Source organism: Sceloporus undulatus, chromosome 5, assembly GCF_019175285.1.
Source record: "Sceloporus undulatus isolate JIND9_A2432 ecotype Alabama chromosome 5, SceUnd_v1.1, whole genome shotgun sequence".
NCBI classification, from domain to species: domain Eukaryota; kingdom Metazoa; phylum Chordata; class Lepidosauria; order Squamata; family Phrynosomatidae; genus Sceloporus; species Sceloporus undulatus.
Genome location: NC_056526.1, coordinates 18477873 through 18501036, shown reverse-complemented (window position 1 = coordinate 18501036; position 23164 = coordinate 18477873). Strand labels below are relative to the sequence as shown.

The window sequence follows — 23164 nt, the reverse complement described above, 5'->3', positions numbered from 1 at the left end:
AGACTGATATGCAAGTATATACAGTGGGCCCTTGGTATCTGCTAGGGTATGATTCCAGGACCCCGCCATGGATATCAAAATCCATGGATGTTCAAGTCCCATTAAATACACTGGTGTAGTAAAATGGTGTCCCTTGTATAAAATGACAAAATTAAGGTTTGCTTTTTGGAATTAATACTTTTAAAAATATTTTCCAACCATAGATGGTTGAATCTGTGGATATGAGGACTGACTGTAGAGTAAAATGGTAAAATCAAAGTATGCTTTTTGGAATTTATATTTTTTAAAATATTTTCAAACCATGGGTGGTTGAATCTGTGGATAAAGAATCTGTGGATACAGAGGGCTGACTGTACATCAAGACAGTAGTTTAGGAACAGTCAGGGTTTTAAAACCTGAAGGTGAAACTCTCCTCTTTGCCCCAGTCAGCATTGCCTATTATCAATCTAACATCTGGAGAGCCATAGGCTCCCGACTCCTGGAAAGTTAAAACTTTCTCATCTACTTTGTTCTCAGTCTAGCTCTCCATTTCCCTGTCAGTTCCCAGTTCCATGTCCATCTCATTCGTGGTTCATGGACTAGATAGGTTCAGGCAGCCCCCTACTTCCGTCCCCTACTGGAACTACAATTATGAGTCCTTCTTACCTTATGATCCAACTCGGTCTCCTCTTCCATGCTAGTCTAACATGTGAACCAGTCATTCCTCTTCCCGCCATCCCTGGCTAATTTGCATTCCACATTTTGATTGGATGTAAGGAACAATGGTGTGTTCAAAGAGCGATTATTGATGTAATAATCACTGAGCCTTACAATTATCATTGTAATTTACACACACTACACTACACTCTTCTGGAGCTCCAGCACGAAAAATACAGCATGACAGTGTCAGCATTTAGATTGAAACACCTTTTGTACGTATATACTGTATATACTCATGTATAAGTCTAGAAATTTTGGTCAAAAAAATTAACCCCAAAAACCTAAGTCAACTTATCCAAGGGTCAACATAAGTACTGTACTTTGACTCTGATCAAAAAGGGACCATCCCTTGGTGAAAGGCAAGAGTGTAATTTGTCATGGAACCACTGGCCCTCCCTCCTGCTCTCTCATCCATCCAGTCTTTAATGTGAACGCAAACAGTTATTACCTGCTGGAATTTTGTAAGTTCTTTGCCACTGTTTTCCATTGCTTCATCTTAAGATCCTTTGTTACATGCCCCTAAGTTTTAACCTCAATTTATCAAAATCTATAATTTTGTTCCCAAAACCTGCCCTCAACTTATACATGAGGTCGACTTATAGCCGAGTATATATAGAATATATCTTTAAATAAATGTGTATCAGTGGAACAGGACTTTAAGAAAATTGATTTGGGGCTTGCATTTCATTTCTGGGCTCAGATATGGTTAGGATTTTTGCCAGTCAGTGTATTTAAATTAACATCTGTTTAATTTTATCTAAAATTTTAGTTATTTGCTTGCTGCTATTGACTGATTTCTATTGTTACTCCCTAACTGTATACCAAAGGCAGATAATAATCTGATTTATATTACAATCACTATTTTTAAAAAGGAGATAAAAAATACAAGCCAACTAAACTAAAACCATTGATTATCAGAAGCAGCCCAACAAGCTAAAGACATATATATCAAAGAAGGTCTTTGTCAACTACTAGATTCTACAGTCTTTGAGAAAGCTATCTTCCACATTTTTGTTCCTAATGCTGCTTTAATAGCTCTGATGGCACAGAGACGGTCTTAATATCCAGGTAGGTTATACTAAAAAACACTATCCTCATGGCAGCTGTTTTTGTTGATTCAGTATGTATATCCTTGTGAGTGTGCGTCTAAGGTTTGAAGCTGGTATAAACCAATTTGTGTAAATCCTCTGATTGTTGTTAACAAATGGAGTTTCTCAGTTTGCAGTCAATGCTACATGAAGTTAATTTCAAACTCCAAATATTGCTATTTTAATTAGTCTATTTTAATGGATTCTGCTAATTAATAACTGCAATTTCCCTGATATTATAGAAAGAATGAAATATTGTTCTTGAAAATTCACATGGCAAAGAATCACATAATACATATAGAATGTCCTGTAAAATGTTGTTGATAACTAGTAATGTTTACCTAAAAGCTTTAGAACATAATATCATTCCAACCTGAGAGAAAGCTTTTTGTCTCTTCCAAAAGCTGCTATGGCACATTTGATAATACAGCTAAGGCAATGAATAAGCCAAGTTTGCACTAAGCATCCACAGCCAGGTGACAAGAAGAGTTTAGGAGGACTCATTCACAGCTGATGGAGTTCAAGCACATTTAATTCCACCTTTGAGAAGTACATTTTGTATTCCTTCAGTCATTTTGATCATTGGCAGCATAATTTTAAAAAGCTCTTTACTGAGGAACAGAAATGGACAAGGGACAGGAAAATAAGTCTCTTGCTTTTAAGCAATCATCTGATCAAAGTCCCAGGTTGAAAGATTGCTGTAGCGCCTCTTAATTCCAGCTTGCTACAGCCTCAAGATAAAAGGCCCTCTTGCTTCTTAATAACAGGGACTAAGACTTGGTTCCACCATGTCTCTCACTAGCTCTGGGATAATATCAGAGGCCATAGCTACAAACTCTTCCCACTTTTTTTGCCAGATCTGCAGGGCTTTGTCTCTCTCCTTAGGTAGCAAGGTGCTATAACTGTGAAGAGAAAATGTATAGCTCAGATTAAGAGTAGCAAAAGGTGCTTCAAGAGCAGAATGACAACATTAAAAGCCAGAAAAGAACAGGGCATTGAAATTCAACAAACTGACTCTTTATACTGCACTGGATGTACATATTCAGGCTAGAAAAATAATCTCACTGAATTCACAAGGCTTAAATACCCTAAAGACACCAGGTCCCGTTTGATCTTGGAAGCTACACAGAGTCAATTTTATGTTAGTATTTTGATGGAAGCCCACCAATGGATACCAGGTGCGGTAGGCTATATTTCAGAGGAAGGAACTGGCAAAACCACCTTTGAATATTACCTGCCTGAGAAAACCCTATAAAATTTATGGGGTCGCCATAAATGGACAGGTGACTTGAAGGTATATTTACACACACAAATATACTTGAGATTGCAGCTGTCATGGCTTCAGCTTCAAGCTCAGAGTTAGAGGATGAGCTGCTGGAGCCTGGGACTGCCATAACACCAGCTGAGGAACTGAACCAAGTTCCTGATACCTGAATGAGAAGCTAAAGGTTTAGAGAAAGCAAAATCTAAGGTAGGGCCCCAACAGACACTCTCTGAGGGCTCAATTCCTTTTTAAAAAATTACAATGCAGGGAGCATGCCATGCAGACGGTCAGGAAAGGCCTGGATGAAAAGTATGAGTCCTTAAAGAGCCAGTTCCCTGGCCTGATGGATAAACTAGCTGGCGTTTAAGGATTCACACTCTTCACACAGGAAGGTAGAGTTGAAGTGGAGTAGACTCAACAGAAGTATCCCAGCAAGCCTGGCCAGTGGTTGGGGATTATGCTTCTTGTAGGGTTTGATTCCCCACTCGGCCATGAAACTCACTGGTTGACCTTGGCAAGCCACATGTTCTCAGCCTCAGGAGAAGGCACAAAACAACAACAACAAAGTCCAGAGTCCAGGACTCAAGGCAGTTAACATCAGTTAAAACAAAGATAGTTAAAGGTCACAGCATACAAAAATTAAAAAGTACTGGTAATTGAATTATCAAAAAAAAATTAAAATGAAAGCCAATTAAAATGAAAACCATTAAAATAATAAACAAAAATCCAAAACATTGTACATTTCCTCTAAAAACATCAGGATACCTGCAGTACTATCCACAGCACTATCCTCTATGGCAATAGAGGAAATGTTTTGTAGAACTGTTTGCATAGGCTGCTAATCCAAAATGGACATGCAGCACAGTCATATGCCTGTGTATTCAGAAGTGAGTGCCAATATGTTCAGTTGGCCTTATTTCTGAAATATGTCCACATATATGAATGTGCAAGAGACAGTAATACTGTACTTACTTTAGAGAGTTTAATGCCAGTTGTTTCAAAGTCCTCAGATCAGCACTCATCCCTCCAATCCCCATAAACATCTCGTAGAAATCATACGACACCCCCTTTGCTCCAAAGATGGATGGATCATCAGAAGCAACCACAATGCGGTGACCCTCTGACATCAAAAAAGCAGCAGGATGGTTCCTCAGATCTGATACTAACATCAGCACCTTGAAGAGAGAAAGAGAATTATTAATACCCAGAATTAATACCCAGAGTTTTTGATTCTGCTGTTTCCTACTTCTGCATTCTAATCGCCTATGAACAAGTCCTGTTTTGGTGTGGGATCAATTTCCTTCTGGTCTCTAGCATAGAATCCTTCCATTTCTTCTTTTTCTGCCTTTTTAGCTGGAGTATAAACTAGACTTATTTCAACTTGGGAGTCAAACTGGGAATCTTCTGCCTATTGCCACAGAGCCCTGGTCTTCCCCAAGTGTTTGAATGTCCCATGCAACCAAATATTTTAACCTCTATGAACATGTAGGATTGAGCTCACAATAAAATCTAAAAAATAAAAAATGTTACAGCATACTATGCACATGAAAAATAGATATTACAAAAATCATGTCAATTTATGTAAAATGACACTGTTTCTTCTGAGCACAGAACTGTATGGAATAGTCAAAGCTGAGCACTTATAAGTTTTGTTAATATCACTGGGAGGTCTGTCCAAGCAGATCTTATGGCATGTTTACTGCTACTCTGTACAGTTGAGATTATTCTCAGGTAAGTGGGCAGAGGACTATGGCTTCAAGCGTGTCTGGAGGTAAATAAAACTGGTCTGGAAATTATGGAGCACTGCTAGTGTTGTCCTCATGCATGAAATGGAAGAAGCTGAACGCACTCCCAGGAGGACAGAGAAACAATCTGGACATAAGAAAAACCAGTGGGAAAGACAGGCAGGCATGGCAGGTCTCAGCTGCTGCCACTGCCACCATCACAATCTTCTCAGAATCTGCACAAAAAGCCGCAGTCACAACAATAACACCTACTGCAACAGAAAATGCAAGCTCTGGAGAACATCCAATAAACTCTAATGTATAAAAGAGCTATATTGTGTATCCAGGTACACATGTCAAAGGCTGCATCTGCACTGCAGAATTAATGCAGTTTGAAAACACCTTAACTGGCAAGGACTCATTGTTATGGATTCCTGGGATTTGTAGTTTGTTGTGGCACCTGAGCTCTCGACTGAAAAGGCTAAATAGCTCACAAAACAACAAATCCTAGAATTTCATAGCATTCATGTTTGGCAGTTAAAATGGTGTCAAACTGCATTATTTCTGCAATTCAGATTAAATCATAGCCCCCTGAGATGTGTTAGAACAGGCACTGAAATGACAAACCTCCCCTCTGAAGCCTTCAACTGGGGTTCCATATGTACCCTATACATATAAATACTAAGGGATTTTGTACATTTGCTTGCATTGCAGTAAAAAAAAAATCCACCTTTTAGTTCTTCTGCTTCCTAAAGTCCCTCTCCTTGTTTGATATGATAAAACCAGCTTCCAGAGCTAGACATTACCTGGTTAGAAACAGGGCAGACTTCTATAGGTATATCCATCTCCAAAGACAAATTCATAGCTGCTGGATGTTTTGGAAGGGCAAATCCATGGCCAATCCGGCTGGTGTTCAGGAGCAGAGCATCCAATACATTTTTATCCACAGAGGTGCCCTCCCAATCTAAGTGATACAGACAATGCTGATATGATTATATAATCACCAAATGGTCACTATGATAGTAGTAAATACATACTGACTAACCCTGAAATAAGTTATTTCATGCAGTAGAAATTTTTAGTGTCATCTAGAAAGGAATCATCTGAGCTTTTTTTATATCCTAGGGAAAAAATAATGAAGAATTTTCACTTGTTTAGGGGTTGTTTTTTAATTTTTTTTATTGAGTTATGTTTTTAAAATTGTTATTGTGAACCATCTGAGGTCCCTTTGGGGAGAAAGGTAGGATAGAAATTAAATAAAGAAAGAAGTGTTTTTAAGGTTTTAAAAAGTTTGCAGTTACATCACAACCTGATTTTATCAACTTCATAAAGGCCCGTTACAGACAGCCCAAAAAGGGCAGTCTTGGGCCGCTGCCGGTTGCAGCGCGGAGGAGCCGCAGCAGCCAAACCACGTGACTCCTCCGCGCTGCAAAAAAGGAGTGCAGAAATCGCACTCCTTCCGGCAACCCGGAAGAGCCGCCGCAAGTGCCAAAGCACGCACTCGCGATGGCTCTTCCGGGTTTAGACGTCTGGACGCTGCACGTCCGTTATGTCAAGATGGCCGCGCCCGTCTGTATAGGACGCCGCCATCTTGCCGTACGGAATACGCACGAGGTGCAAGGCGCGTCCGGAAGCGCCGCCCCTCACGCGTATTCCTGGCGCAATGACGGCGCCGCCTAGGCCTGTCTGTAAGGCGCCAAAGATTCCTTTAAAATCACATGTCTGAAGCTACTACATGAATTCCACAATTGTGCAGGCATGAATTCCACAACCATGATTGCGATTCTCTAACAACTTGTGTCTTTCATCACATTGGCACTTGTGAGAAAGAAACACGTTCTGTATTCATTAGAACAGTGTTCAAAATGGCTCCCTACACCACTGTTCATCAAATGAAGCAAAGCTGTCTGGAGCTATGATTGAGAGACCCTAAAAACACCCTGATATTAACAGCCCTACACAGGTCTTGCAGATTCAGGGATGTGGCTTCCTTGATTTAATCTATCCACCTGTAATGCAACCTTCCTCTTTTCTGATTGCCTTACACTTTGCCAAGCATTAATGTATTTTGTAATTAGCCATACCATCTCATGATATGTCCAGATAACTATGCATAGGACTGCAGTCCTAGTTACCTCCCTTCCATCAAATCAGCACCTTGAAGCTTTTGTGCTTACTTGTTTCACCAGCATGAAAGAAGTATGGCAAATCTTCTTCTAGAATGCGTGGAATCATCAAGGCATCCTTCAATTCCCAGAGAGAGTGTCCTCCATCTTCCCAGCCAACCTGAGAAGAAAATTGAGGAGAGCAAGGGCAAACCACACTTGAGTACCCATTGACTAAGGGCCCATACAGACAAGCCAAAATAAAGCTGCTTCGGGTCATTTTGGAGGTATGTTGTTTAAATGACACACACATTTTAAGAAACCAGAAGCTGCGCCAGAGCGTGGCTTTGGCATGGCTTCCGGGCTTTAGGACGCATGCATCATTTAAACAGCATACCTCCCAAAGCAGCTCTATTTTGGCCTGTCTGTATGAACCCAATGAAACCTCTATGAAATTCATGGGGCCACCATAAGCTGACAAGTAACTATAAGACACACATGTGCAAGTGTGCACATGTGCAAACACACATGCACACACAGTCAGTGAGTACTCCCATTAATTTAAATAGATCTTAATCTTAACCTTAATTACTCTTAACAGATTGTAAAAAAAAAATTATAATGTGGCACTGCTTTTGTAGCCATCTTGGATCCCAGTATGGGAGAAAGGGGGAAAAATAAGTGTAATCAATCAATCAATTGTTATTTTGTTTTAACAAACAGTATTTTTATTTTACTGTTTCAAAGCTTTATTCTGTGAACTGCCTCCAGAAGCCTTTGCTTGTGGCATAAAAGTTGTGATATAAAAGAAGTGGCATAAAAAGTTGTGATATAAAATAACTTTGTCCAAAATAACTAAATGTGATATGAAGATGATGGAGTTGCACAACAAATACAAAAACTTCCAAAATTCGCTTCTGGAAGGGCCTGTGTTACCCTGTTGTAGCAGGTCCCCTCTCCAAAAGCCAGCAACAACTTAAAAGTTGTCATAACCTGCATGTGAAGCATGGATAGGATTGAACTACATTACTTAAATATATTGTGACATCAATTTTTTTTAGCCTAGAGCAGTACTTCTTAAGCTGTCTGATGCAGGTGATCAGCAGGGCCATTTTCCCAATGTGCCAAGGACTGGTACTATATTTTTCCCCATTTACAACTGTTTCTTTCTTTCCTGAAAGATTACCACATACTGGAAGCCAAATGCTCCATAGACCAACATTTTGAGTAGTGCTGGCCTGGATACTACTTCAAAAGATGCAACATGAAACATTTTAGGCCTGTTACAGACTGCCAAAATAAAGCTGCTTCAGGGCTCTTTGAAGGTATGCTATTTAAATGATGCATAGGTCCTAAGAGTCCGGAGGTCGCGCCAAAGCCACACTCCATTCCTAAGCACTGGAGTGCAGCTTTGGTGCAGCTTCCAGATTCTTAAGATGCATGCATCATTTAAACAGCATACCTCCAAAGAGACCTGAAGCAGCTTTATTCTGGCAGTCTGCAACAGGCCTTATTCAACCTTCTATAGAATAATCCTGCCACCACATGGAATATGACTTTCATTATATGAGGCCTAAACCTAGCCATGTTTAGATGGAAGTAAGACCCATGTATACCAATGATTTCTATATTTATTTATCTATTTTAAAATATGCTTTACAGCAGTGATCCCCAAACTTTGTTCCTCCAGGTGTTTTGGAGTTCAGCTCCCAGAAGCCCTAGCCATTAGCCAACAATCAGGAATTCTGGAAGGTGAAGTTCAAAATATCTGGAGAAACAAAGGTTAGGAACCACTGCTTTACAGTCAATTTTTTTTTAAAAAAATGGGTTACTATGGTTTTTAAGGTTGTAGCTTTGTTATGATCGCATGTTTGGGATAATGTACATTAGGTGAATTAGATTAAACTTGAGGAGATAAGCAGAAAATCCTGGATTTGAGCATGGCCCTGGACAACTTTTGTATCCCTTACAGCTTTTGCAGCCTATGATATCATGTTTCAGTTTATAATTGTTCCAAGGATTGCGATATATCCATTGTATTCCACCCTAAATACTGCAACAATTTATCAGAGGCCCAGCTGTTACCATCAAAAGTTATGTCCCAAGAAAACCTCTAGTTCATTAAGAATAACATTTCCTTGCTCATAGTTTTTTGTGGGTTTTTTGGGCTATGTGGCCATGTTCTAGCAGAGTTTCTTTCTGACGTTTCGCCAGCAACTGAAGATGCCAGCCACAGATGCTGGTGAAACGTCAGAAAGAAACTCTGCTAGAACATGGTCACATAGCCCAAAAAACCCACAAAAAACTATGGATGCCGGCCATGAAAGCCTTCGACTTTACATTTCCTTGCTCCCTGCAATCCTTGGAATACAAAATACAAAAACAACTAAGAAAAAAAGGAGCTCACCAAATCAAATCCAGCTACAGTATCTGGGAACTCAGCTCTGAGTGCAATGGCTGTACGGACAGCTTCTTTAATTCGGGAGACAGTCTGGTTTCTGAGAATTAGCAGAAAATTAAAATCACCAAAAGGAGAAAATGAACTCAAATGGACATTGTCTCTTTTGTGCCATGAAAAAATCTTTCTAAATGTTATATCTAAAATGAATTAAGGGTGCATATAGATGGGAGACACAAAAAGGGAGACACAAAAGATTGCAGAAAGTACAGGACCATAGCATTAATTTCCCATGCAAGCAATGTTATGGCCAAAATTCTGCAGCATAGACTCATACCATGTATGGGGCGAGAAATCCCAGAGGTCAAAACAGGGCTCAGAAAAGCAAGAGGCACTAGGACTACATTGCAAACATATTATGGTTAATTGAACACACCAAAGAATCCCAGAAGAAAATCAGCATGTGCTTTATAGACTATAGCAAAGCATTTGGCTGTATAGTTCACAAAAAACAATGGAATGCTCTTAAAGAAATGATAGTCCTGATTAGGAATCTGTACTTAGGACTAGAGGTTACTGTTAAAACAGAAGATGGAGAATCAGAATGGTTCCCAATTGGCAAAGGGATCAGGCAATGACGCATTCTATCACCCTATATCATATGAAGAGCAGGTTTAGACTCGGAAGATGGGGGAGTGAAGATTGGAGGAAGGAACATCAACAATTGAAGCTATGCAGACAACACCATACTACTAGCAGAAAACAAAGGAGATTTGGAACAATTACTAACAACTATGGATGAAAAATCTGTACTTAGGACAAGAGGTTACTATTAGAACAGAATATGGAGAAACAGAACAGTTCCCAATTGGCAAAGGGATCAGACAAGGCTGATTTTATATCCCTACTTGTTCAACTTGTATGCAGAAAATATCATATGAAAAGCAGGTGTAGATTCAGGAGGCGGAGTGAAGATAGGAGGAAGGAACTGCATACCAGATGGATAAACACAATCAAGGAGGCCATAGCTCTGAGCCTGAGGGACTTGGGAATATATTGCACAGCTTTTAAAATTGACTTACCACTTCTGAACTGAATTCTAATTTAGGCTGCATCTGGATCCTATCGCATGGATTTTTGTCGCTGCCGCCGGGCAGGTGCAGCCTGGATAGAATCCGAATTCAGCCAGCTGATTTGCAAAGCCGGGAATCTCCCAGCTTTGCAAATTGACCAGTTGAATTCAGATTCCATCCAGACATTACACAGGATGCATCTGCCCGGCGGCAACAAAAATCCATGTGATAGGATCAGGATGAAGCCGAATAAGAAGTCAATTTGGGATCAATAAGTCGATTTTAAAAGCTGTGTGATAAGCCCACTGAGCAGAGCAAGTTAAGGAAAGAAAGTCTTGGAGATGTCTCATTCACACTGTCATTATGTGTTGAAGTAAACTCCAAGGTAGTTAACAAGAGGAAGAGGAGGAGGAGCAGCAGCAGCAGCAGCAACTTCACTACCAACTTGAGTACCAGTATGGCAGATACAATGAGCTATCATATCAGTTTTTAAAAATATAATTCTCTTAAGATGTTGTTTATTTTAAAAATTTACTGTACAGTGCGCCTGCGTTTTATACGGGCGTACCATACATGGCTTTTAGCATATGCCAAAAGCTGCGCCAGAAGAGCCCGTTGTACACCCCAGAAGAATTAATGGGATGTGCGCCCATGGCACTTGCACGCCACTGCGCACCATGGGCGCGGGCCCCCTTACTTCCTATGGGGCTTCAGCATACGCTGATTTCCCCTTACGCAGAGGGATCCAGAACTGATCCCCACGTAAGAGGAGGCCGCACTGTATATTTTCTCTTTCTTGCATGCCTCATGATTTTAAGAATAAAATGTAATTTAGTTAAGTATAGATACAGTATATGGTATTGTCGCTGATGGTAAATGCACATCTTACCTGTGTGTCGTGTATATAATTTTAGCACCCACAAAATCAGGGTGGTCTTTTACAAATTGCCTGGCCACATCTTTATAAGCTGCTACAGACCAGGACTTGTCATGTGTGCTTCCATCCAACTCATAAACCTGTGGACAAAACAACCACACACAAAGATAAATCCAAGTGGAAGAAAGTTCTGCTTGTTACGACAAAAAGGCTAACAAGCACAAGCCACAAGAAACTCCTTCTTTACAGATGCAACTAAAATAATGTCAGTAACTTGTATTGTATAAGCAGTCCCATAAGACCACAAGGAATGATATATGGATTTTGATTTCCCTTTTTAATATTGTATGCCACCATAAACAATGGTCTATTTATATTACAACTAGTATAACTTACTTCCAAGTAAACATGCACAAATCAGGTTGCACATGCAGTTGATATTTTGTGATTAGTGTAGGTAGGAAGAAGAGGTTTATCGACAGCTGATGTACAGCTCTGCTGGAGAGCTGCAAAAAGTTGAGGGACACATCACTCCCTACTGACTGCAAGCTAGTAGTATGAGGAGTGGTTATGTATGGAAGAAGGACAGACTGAGAGACACATGTAGTTAATTTCTCTCTTACTCATCCTTTTCCCACATCCAACAGTGATCCTAATCAGGATGGAGGGAAGGAAGGAAGGAGAATTCTGCTTCTCTAATGCTGATAGCAGTGGTGGGGACAGGGATGGAGACAGTGTGACCAGACGTCATCTTTTTCAAGGACATGTCCTACATTTCAACCTTATATCCAGGCGGAATTTCAAAATATCCTCCATTTTGAGCATGACTAAGAAGCATAAATTTACATTTATATAAGTAATTTTTTAGCTTTGATTTTGTAATGTCTCACATATTTCTTGAATGTCCTACATTCTGGGGTGCCTTGTCCTCCTTTGTGGTTATGACATCTGGACACACTGGTTGGGGAACTGTTCCCCATTGTTCAGCTGATGCCTGACCATCTGAGTGGCAGGGTATCCAGGAATTCATAAGCCACACAGACACACAGACACCATGCAGCTTGCCCACATAAGCTCTAAGAATTACCATGATGGTGATTTTCAACCTCTGTAATCAAATATTAACACAATGAAATTTCTATACAATATTCTCACAAAATTGACACTATATTAATAGCAGCAGCTGGTGCAGGGAGTAGATCTGTTCCCTGTAGCAGTGCATCTTAAACTTTCTAATGGGGTGGGCCAACAGGATTTCTTCCCCAAATATGCCAGGGACTGGCACCATACTTGTGCCCATTGGCTACAATGGTTTCTTTCCTTGATTTTTGCAACAGAGTGGCTCATGGACTGGAACTGGTCTACTGACCACTATTTTGAATGACAAACCACTTGTCCAGTTGGTCAGAGGGATCTGGTAAAAGGTATGGGCCTGGGGCTTGCTAGTACTCCAAGGAAAATAAAGCCATTGGAGCCTTGACCTACTTTCCTTCTTCTCAATGTGGACGTCCAGATATTTTCAACAGGACTCTACACATTTCTGAAAAATGATCAGGTCTCATATAAGGCTTAACTATTTTCCAATACTTTAAAGTGAATGGTGGGATGATGCCTCTCCAGATGTTTTTGGCCTAAAACTCTCATCAGCAATAGTTTCCAAAGTACATGCTGAAAGTTCATTGGTTTTGCAGTCCAAAACATCCAGATGGCCACTGTTGCCCATTCCTGGTTTAAAAGGATATCTAAGGCCCATTCTGGACGGGCGTATAGTACGTCCCCAGGACGTACTAGGGTTAGCAAGGGGCGTCACTTCCTGACGCCCATAACCCTAGTATGGACTGGGTCCATAGAAAATGGCGGTGCCCATTCTACACAGTTGCTGCCATTTTGACATCGCGGACACGTAGCGTCCAGATGCTGCGTGGCAGAAGTGACGCCGTGAGTGTGTGACTAGCGCCTTGCGGTGCCACTTCCGGGGCACAAAAAGAAGCACCATTTTGGCGCTTCTTTTTTGCTGCGCCCGGGAACTGCGCAATTTGGCCGCTGCAGTTCCCGGACACAGCAACTGGCGGCGGCAGCAGACCGCCGCTTTCAGGTGGTCTGTAACGCGCCTAAATAAACTTAGCAGTTTAGGAGAAAATGTTAATGCCATAGCTACAAGCCCCTGGAAAACAGACTCTGGCCCATTCATCAAAACTGTAATATTTTTAAGTGCATTCATTTTTTTTCCTTCTTATAATATTGGCCAGAGTACAGCCAGGATGGTATCCTGGTTTGAGTGTTTGGAAACCCGCTCAGCCATGGAAACCCACTGGGTGACCCTTGGCAAGTCACACTCTCTCAGCTCAGAGGAAGGCAAAGGCAAACTTCCTCTGAATAAATCTTGCCAAGAAAGCCCTGATCAACTTACCATTGCTATAAGTCAGAAATGCCTTAAGGCACAAACAACATTTTTCTTCTTCTTATAACGTTGGCCTTTGAAAAAATGTCATTCCAGCTGGAATGGGGAGCCACAAAAATAAATTACTTCAAATAAGAACAGTGAAGCAAACAACAACAAATTGCATTACCGGTGGCAGAATAACTCTCAGCTCAATATACTGTACATTATCTTCATAGAACTCCAGCAGGGCCTGATAAAAATAGGCTTTAAACACAGGTGCATAGCTGATTAGACCAGAAGCAACAATGAAGATCTTTTCAAATCTTTTCCAAATGAAAGCCTGAGAAGGATAGGTCACCTCTGGAGTATCGGTTACTAGTGTCAGATTTGCCAACAAGCTGGATAGGATGAAAAAGACAATCATAATTTAATGTAAGAACAAATCATACAGAAACTTTTTACATAATCTCAATAGCACAAGTGCCAGTGTGTATAGTGCAGTGATGAGAACCTTTTACAGGCCGAGTGCCCAAACTGCAACCCGGACCCCACTTATTTATTGCAAAGTGCCATGTCCCTCTGGCTTTCTAGTAAGAAACTCTGGCAAACTGTGTGCTGGGGCAACAGCATATGTGCCCACAGAGATGGTTCTGAGTGCCACCTCTGGCACGCGTGCCATAGGTTCACCATCACTGGTATAGTGGCTTCAGTGTTGGACCAACTTGGAGAGACCAGGATTCAAATCCCTACTTAGTCATGGAAACACACTGGGTGACTTTGGGCAAGTTACACTGTCTCAGACTTGGAGGAAGGCAATGGCACACTCTCTCTGAACAAATCTTGCCAAGAAAACCCCGTGATAGGTTCAGTTTAGGGCCACCTTGAATCAGAAAGAACTTAAAGGCACACAACCACCACCATCTCAATAACCCATGTACACTCCTGACTAAAAGTATTTAATCAGAAGGAAATACTATGTAATTAAATTGGATTACTCCCTAGCACATGTGTTTAGAACTGCAGCATAACTGCACAATCCGATGCATGTTTAAATTCTACTGTGTTCATTGGGATTTCAGCCTAAAATGTTTTTCTTCTTTCAGATAAAAGGTATATAAGGTTTGGGCTGGTCATCCACTTGAACCCTACCTTCTGGTTTTTCTTCTTCTCTCCTGTCCAAATTGTCTTCCCTTCTGTAAAGTTGAAGGCTTTCATGGTGGCATCCATAGTTTTTTGTGGGAGTTTTTTGGGCTATGTTCAAGAAGAGTTTGATTCTGACGTTTTGCCAGCATCTGCGGCTGGCATCTTCAGAGAATGCTGGCATGGAAGAGAGTGGGATACACACACACACACACACACTGTGTGACTCTGGGTTGGCAGGAGTGATTTCCATGTTAATCTGTGCATTGTTCTGTTGTTGAATGGCAAGGGCTCATGGGAGCATATGCAAAAACAATTTGTGTCTGTTTAATTAGGGTCAGGGGTTTCCCCAGAAAGCAATGGATCTCTAATTAAACAGACACAAATCCTCCTTGCATATCGTCCCACCCTGAGGCCTTGCCATTTGATAACAGAACAATACAGAGATTAACATGGAATCACTCCTCCCAACCGAGTGTCACAAAGTATACATATACTCCACTCACTTCCATGTTAGCATTCTCTGAAGATGCCAACCACAGATGCTGGTGAAACGTCAGAAATAAAGTCTTCCCTTCTCTTGGCAATGCCATCATTGCCGCCAAGGAAGAACAATACCTGATACATTTACATGTGAGAAAAGGGATGCAAAAATTTTGCTTCAACTCCATTTTGGCTAAAAGAAAGAGTTAAGGAAGATACAAAGCTCATGGAGTTGTTTCAGAGAACATTGAGAGGGAACATTATGAACAGTATTCTGAACTAAGAATTTTACTGGTCCAATTTAAATGGCTTTTCTTATCCATTTAATCTCCTGGAAGAATCTAAGGACTCCCTTTTTTCTTGGATTTTAGCCACTCTGAAAGCTGCAGACATCAAGGCAAACCTTCCCGACCATTGCTGAGTTGATCTGCTTGGACATAGGTATGATAAGATTTTAATATACTACATGATTATAGCATTTTCTCTATCATATTGTGCTCTGAAGGAGAAGGAGAGAAAATGTGGTTATATTTGCAAATTGTGGTTATCGTCTGTACTCATAGGGAATTTACATGCCGATTTATGGTGGCTGCGTAAGACCAAACAGAATTATTGAGAAATGGAGGCCTGGGTATAAACATGGTTTGGTCAACTACAAAAGTTGCAGAAAGGACATGGTTTAGAAAGAAAAACCAAAGGGAACACCCCTCTTGAAGAAGACCAAGAGGAATGAACAAAGAGCATATTAAAAAGCCACAGAATATAGAGTGTCTATTGATGGAAAGGTGGAAAAACAGGGCATGACTGACTAGCTATCTGGCAGGAACAGTAAATAGATGCAATCCGCCCTGCAACATTTTCCCAACTTTTAAATTTAAATTTAAGTAAATGCCTGCACTAAAAACTTACCAGAATGAAGATGCTTTTACTCCTACACATGTCCCCACTTATCCAGTCCTTTTTGAGCTAGGGAGTTCAGATCCATTAACTTTTGGATACCTAATTTCTCAGTCAGCCCATCAAAACCTCTTATATTGCTTTCCCCCTGTTATTGTTGTTGCCTTCAAGTTGTTTCCAATCTATGGTTATCATAAGGTTTTCTTGGGAAGTTTCTTCAGAGGGAGTTTCCATTGCCATCCTCTGAGGCTGAGAATATGTGACCAAAATGGTGAAAGGTCTGGAAACCATGCCCTATGAGAAGCAATTTAGAGAGCTGGGTATGTTTAACCTGGAGAAGAGAAGGTTAAGAGGTGATATGACAGCTCTGTTTAAATATTTGAAGGGATGTCATATTGAGGAGGGAGCAAGCATGTTTTCTGCTACTCCAGGGGAAAGGACCTAGAACATTGGATGCAAGCTACAGGAAAAGAGATTTCAGCTCAACATTAGGAAGACCTTCCCGACAGTAAGAGCTGTTTGACAGTGGAATATGCTTCCTTGGAGTGTGATGGAGTCTCCATCTTTGGAGGTTTTTAAACAGAGGCTTGATAGCCATCTGTCAGGGGTGCTTTGATTTTGAGTTCCCACATGGCAGGGGATCGGACTGGATGGCCCTTGAAGTCTCTTCCAACTCTATGATTCTATGACTTGCCCAGGGTCACCCACTGGGTTTAAGTGACTGAGCTGGGATTTGAACCCTGGTCTCCAAAGTCCTAGTCCAATGCTCAAATCACTACAATACACTGGATCTTACTCCCTTATTATTTCATCCTATCATCATCACCACCACTCCTTTCTGTCATCATTACCACCACCTCCTTTCCTTAGCTTACTGATTCCCACAGACTGTTACAAAAGTTTCAGGGTTGAGCTTCAAAATTAAGTTCCTGGGATAGCTGAGGAACCTTTATTGTGATGTAGCACATACACCAAAGGATGCAAAGAGAACTATTAGCTTCCAAACTGCCTTTCCTACTTATTGATTTAAGACATTTTAACTTTAAAATTAATTAAAACTATCATATTTTAAACATGAACAAGAATAGGTTCTTGGGATCCTGTGACCTAAGCACTGTAATTCTCCAACTGTAAAGAAAGTACTAACAAAAAGCAAGAAGTACTTTTGGGCAAAAATGTAAGAGAACTAGAATTTGGTTATAGGACCAACCAAGAAACGTAAAATTTAATAGCTCCTTAGTGCTGTCGGTCATTTAATTAACCAATAAATTAATTTTGAAATTAAGCTAATGCTAAAATTCTAAATTAAGTTAATTACTTTAGTGAAAAGATAATTTAATTGAGCTGCCAATTTACATAAGAAAATTTCCAAGTTTACTGGTAATTGATTTTAACTAGCTAGTTCATATCTCTTATAATAATAATAATAATAATAATAATAATAATAATAATAATAATTTATTTCTAGCCCGCTTAATCATGAAGAATCCGGGCAGGTTACAACAGTAAAATAAATCAAGTTACAATTGAGTTTTTAAAAAAATCAAACCCTAAGTTTAAGGCTCTATAAACTTTTTTGTGTTGTTGTTGTTGTTGTGTGCCTTCAAGTCATTCCTTACTTATGGTAATCCTAAGGCAAAACTATCCTGGGGTTTTCTTGGCAAGGTTTGTTCAGAGGAGGTTTGCCATTGCCTTCCCCTGAGGCTGAGAGAATGTGACTTGCCCAAGGTCACACAGTGGGTTTTGTTACCAAGTTGGGAATTTATCTCTGGTCTCTAGAGTCTTCTATAGCATTGCTAAAACGTTCTAGTTTCTCTATCTTCCTCCCACCTCTTCCTTTGTCTTCACTTACTTCAGTTGCTGCAGGCTGAGTTCAAAGTACAAAGGGGAAAGGAAGAGGTTGGACCTTGCCTTTCCCAGTAAACTAGGCAAAAGCAAACTGCTTCCACCTCTCTTAAGCATGTGTGTTCTTCCTCACTAATAACTTTTATCAAGTTGGTCACACTCTGGTGTTGTTTGGCCACATATGTCCTGATTATCATCTGTGAAATCTTAGACAGCATGCCTTACTCTATTACTTACAGTCCTACTTTAGCTGAAACTTAATTAAGTTTGTTTTAAATATATATTTAGAAACTCCAATATCCTACACTGTATAAATCTGACACTGCTTAAATTAGAATTATAGAATTCTCAGCCAAAGAACTTGCTGGGTATTTAAACTATGCACAGTCCTTCATCACAAAAATCCACTCCTGAATCCTACAAGTTTTATTTTATTTTAGCAGTCAATTAAGAGCATTGTCGTCTCGATCTCACACACACACACACACACACACACACACACACACACACATACTAACCTTATAATTTCTGTTTTCCTGCTGATTCTTATTATTGATTACAGAAATTAGTTTTTTGTGGGTTTTTTGGGCTATGTGGCCATGTTCTATAAGAGTTTATTTCTGATGTTTCACCAGCATCTGTGGCTATGAGCATCTTCAGAGAATGCATTCTCTGAAGATATCAGCCACAGATGCTGGTGAAACATCAGGAATAAACTCTTATAGAACATGGCCACATAGCCCAAAAAACCCACAAATAACTATGGATGCTGGCCATGAAAGCATTCGACTCCCCATTACAGAAATTAGTTTAAACGCCAAGCAGTTTACACCACACACTCAGCCATATTTTTAAAAGGCTGAAAATAATTATTGTTTTCTCACCAGTGATTACTACACGATTCTAGTTGCTTGACAAGTACTATAAAACTCCCTTGTCCTCATTTGGGGTTAATAATTTTGCAACCAGCCGGGCATCAACATGCCCATCAGCTGTGGCTTGGCATATATCACACACCCATGTGAATAATATGCAAATATGTTCATTGCATGTAATAAAATATGCAAATTGTGTCTGCAAGACTTTAGCTCATGCTGCTTCTCCATCAGGACCTGCAAGAATTAACAAGTTGCTTGCTTCTGGCCCAAGCCTCATTCCTTCACTATGACAACAGTGACCACTTCCAATGAGTAGTTTGTGTTTGGTGCCTTGCCTAAGCAATTACAAGTAGGCACCATGATGCATAAGAGATCCGGACTGAATTCATACTTATTATCATTGCCTAAAACATCTTTATTGTTCATCAGGAAAATGATGCCCCTACAGCTTGCAAGAGACAGCACTGCCAAGTCTCATAAAATGAAGTAGCATTGGGCATGGTCAACAGATGGAGTGGGAAAGCACAAAATGGACTCTGTTTGCCACCCGTCTAATATACCAGCTGCTGTTATCCTACCTAAGGAGTCCCTTCCTGTGCTCTGGACTGCAGTTATTTTTCACTCCATTTGCTTGTTTATTACTTTTATTAAACAGAGTGAGGGGGGCAGATTGGAGGAATGAATGAAACTAAAAATCAGTAACTCTGCCTCATCTAGGATGAGGGCTTTTTCTCCCCTTCATGCCCACCAGTCAAGGAATTTGGAGTTAAGGTTTCCACAGCAACTAACTCTGACCCCTTGTGCATGACAATGGGGGCCTTTCCTTACATTAACAGACAAAAGATCAGGCAATGCAAGAAACTACTCTGTAAACAATGCAACATAATGGAAAGGAAATGAACCATAACTAGAGAAGGACACACAGCAGCAGCATTTGCTACTACTTTATGTGTGGTAGTTGTAACTGGCATCTTAGCCCTAATCTGAGAAAAACTGCTTACAAAGCAAGAATCCTCCTAGAAACCAGAGATGAATGAAGGGCTAGAGGCATCTTTTGCAAACTTATCTAAAGTATAAAAGCTAACCAAAGAATGGGAATTTTAAAAGATAAGATCTCCCTCAGCTCAGCAGGAGGGACTTTAGATGATCTTGTGAGAAGGAGGAAAGAGAAGGGCAGGGGGAAGTCTGTGTGCCTTGTGCAGCTTGATCCTATGTATGTGTTTACTCAAAGTCAATCCCATTCTCATTAACTGGACCAGATCTCTTAGTAAGTGTGCTGAGGGCTGCAGCATCAAGACTGAAGTATGTCAGTATACTCTAGCCAATCATTCTGGTGGTAACTTCTTAGGGTCTGCATGGTTCACAGCCTAATATTCTTGCAAAATGAAATAGCCCTGGTTCTTTCCTCTTCCAGCATAGTTTGTTGTTGTGTGCCAATTCCCAGTTTATGGCAACCCTAAGACTAACCTATCCTGGGGTTTTCTTGGCAAGATTTGTTCAGAGGAGGTTTGCCATTGCCTTCCCCTGAGGCTGAGAGAGTGTGACCTGCCCAAGGCCACCCAGTGAGTCTAATAACCAAGCAGTGATTCAAACCCTAGTCTCTAGAGTCACTGCCAACTACTCACACTGGCTCTCCCAGTGTACATACTGATCATTTAAAAAGGGAAGGTAGCATACCTAAAATATAAAAAAAGGGAAAAGTAGTGTTTGTCCTGGTCTGTCAGATTAATTAGGCATTACTGCTTCACCAAGGAGAAATATAAAACAGCTGCTATGGGCAGCAGATTCCAGAGGGAGGCACCATGTTCCTCGCTCCAACTTTCACCTCCTGTAACCCACATGTAAAACATATATGGTAAATTTAACAGACAGACAGTTGACCTCCAATCTCTTGGATTTTAGAAGGGTATGGTGACAGCTAGTGTGGCATAGTGGTTTGAGTGTTGGATTACAACTCTGGAGACCAATGTTCAAATCTCCCCTTAGCCATGAAATCCACTGGGTATCCTTGAGTAAGTCACACTCTCTCAGCCTCAGAGGATTGCAATGGCAAACCCTCTTTTAAGGAATTTGCCAAGAAAACCCCACAATAGGTTTGCCTTCGGGTCACCGTAAATCGGAAATGACCTGAAGGCGCACAACAGCAGCAGCATGGTATCATATGTATGGGTCATGAATACATTAGTTTCTTCTGTCCATATCTTACTAATTTACTGCACAGGAATGGAAGAAGACATTAGCTGCATGAGGTGAAGGACACGATGGTACCCTTTTTCTATGCCGTGCACATTCCTATTCCATGCTGAGCAGACTGGCAGATGCATCTTACTTTGGTACAGGTAACAGGCAAGCACCTTCCATTGTACCTGAAGGCCAAACATCAGGTAGGCTACAGTGTACACATAATTGGATTTGTCACCTTCTCATCTTTCCTTCCTGTACCAGATTATGATGTCACGGCCATGCCGCGTCCAAACGGCACGGCGCAGGCGTGAAGTTTTCACACCGTGTCAGGCCGCTTGTGGTGGTGTAACAGCAGCACCGGAAGAAGCTTCAAAATGGAGCCTCTTCCTGGAGATTGCCGTGAAGATGGCGCCAGAGAGAAAGGGGCCGAGTGGCCCCTTTCTCCTCTGGCTTCTGCTCCCGGGGTGTCCTGGGGCATGAAGCCCCAAGGACACCCCTTTTTGAGACCAGGGAGAAGCGGCATTTTGCCGTTTCTCCCTGGTCCCAAAAAGTGCTGGATTGGGGCCTCTGGGCTGCCGCTGTGGCTGCCCTGGCCCCAATACATGGTGCAAACGGGTGGTTGCAGGCCGCCCCAAATAGGTGGTCTTTATCCCGCCATCATCTTACAAGTTATGATGGTAGAGCCTGCTATTATACTGTAGTGGATCTTCTTTTCTCATAAACTCTTGTGATGTTGAACTGTCTTGCAAATGCTTAGACCTAAAAGTCCAGTAGAGAAGTTAATAGTTTGCATGGCAGGATTCTAAAATGGGTGGTTCAAATCTCTGTCTTCCACCACTAGTTCACTAAGTGGCCTTAATTAAGTTGCCAACATTATGCCTTTCCCCTACATCTGCAATATTGACTTAAATTAATAGGTTGTTGTAAGAATAATGTAAAGCACTGAGAGCAGCTAGGAAAAGCTTTACATAGATGTTAAATATCACTAATATAATGTTTCAATATCTCCTGAGAACCTATTAGTTCCTAATTAATGAATTGTGCTCAGAGACAGTACACTTGTGATTGTTGTTGTTGTTGTGTGGCTTCAAGTTTCCAACTTATGGCAACCCTAATGCAAACCTATCATGGAGTTTTTTTGGCAAGGTTTGTTCCCCTGAGGCTGAGAGCATGTGACTTGCCCAAGGTGACCCAGTGGGTTTCGTGGCTGAGCCAGAAATCGAACCCTGGTCTCCAGAATCACAGGCTAACACTCAAACCATTACGCCACAATGGCACTTTGAATACACATATCCTATCTTTAGTATCTACTGCCTCAAAAAGGCCATATAGCAGTAGAATTCACCTGCAACCTATGAGACAAAATTTTCACCTACCTCTTATCAAATTGAGTCACATTGTTCAGATTCTTGCGATAGGTCTGTAGTAAGACCCACTCAGAGCAATCAGGTGGCACATCCATGGGAGGATGAGGGCTGGAGAACTTAAACTGGACAGTCCAAGAAGGGCAGAAGGAAATGTAACAATCAGGCAGATAGCTGGCATGATACACCAGCCAGTCAACACTCAGGATAAAATAATCGTGAAGGTGCAAAGCACCACCTATGGAGGTGGGGGAAAACAAAATGGACAAGGTCAAAACAAATCAGGGTTTGAATTGCTTGAACAGTAAATGGGAAAAGGAAATACAAGACAGGGGTTTATAACTGTATTAGTGATGAAATCAGTGGCTGTAATGGCTGAGCCAGACTAAATTGGAGAAAGATAAAACAGGTTGCATCCACACTCCAGAAATAATCCAGTTTAATACCGTTTTAACTGACCTGGGTCCATGTTATGGAATTCTGGGAATTCCACTCTGATACCACAATGAACTACTATTCCCAGAATTCCACAGCATGGAGCCATGGCAGTTAAACTGGAGTCAAACTGGGTTATTTCTGCAGTCTATGATGCAGCCTAGGAGAGGAAGTGTGAGACCATGGATACAATCTGATTCACATGGCATGACTGAATGTGGAAATATATTTCCATCTGACTTCTCTTGTTCTACTAACTACTAATTGTTCCACATGACTATGCATAGAGATTACCCAGAGAATCAGATCTTAGTACAAATGTAAAAC

General features: G+C 40.9%; 1 protein-coding gene across 6 annotated transcripts in view; it reads right to left on the bottom strand.

The window, feature by feature from the left end:
- Positions 1-298: 298 nt before the first annotated feature.
- The window catches only part of ADA2 (adenosine deaminase 2), a 48612-nt gene continuing 25746 nt past the window's right edge, over positions 299-23164 (bottom strand). For 4 of the 6 annotated variants that reach the window (XM_042470306.1, XM_042470303.1, XM_042470302.1 and 1 more), the window contains 8 exons: positions 22415-22640; positions 13799-14009; positions 11241-11368; positions 9288-9378; positions 6953-7061; positions 5582-5739; positions 4024-4226; positions 299-2689 (listed from right to left, as the gene is read on the bottom strand). In XM_042470306.1, the coding sequence (XP_042326240.1) occupies positions 2545-2689; positions 4024-4226; positions 5582-5739; positions 6953-7061; positions 9288-9378; positions 11241-11368; positions 13799-14009; positions 22415-22640 (1271 nt within the window). In that variant the 3' untranslated portion in view covers positions 299-2544. Of the gene's footprint in view, positions 2690-4019; positions 4227-5581; positions 5740-6952; positions 7062-9287; positions 9379-11240; positions 11369-13638; positions 13775-13798; positions 14010-22414; positions 22641-23164 lie in introns of those variants that run through there. The other 2 variants (XM_042470308.1, XM_042470307.1) reach the window with 2 other exon arrangements.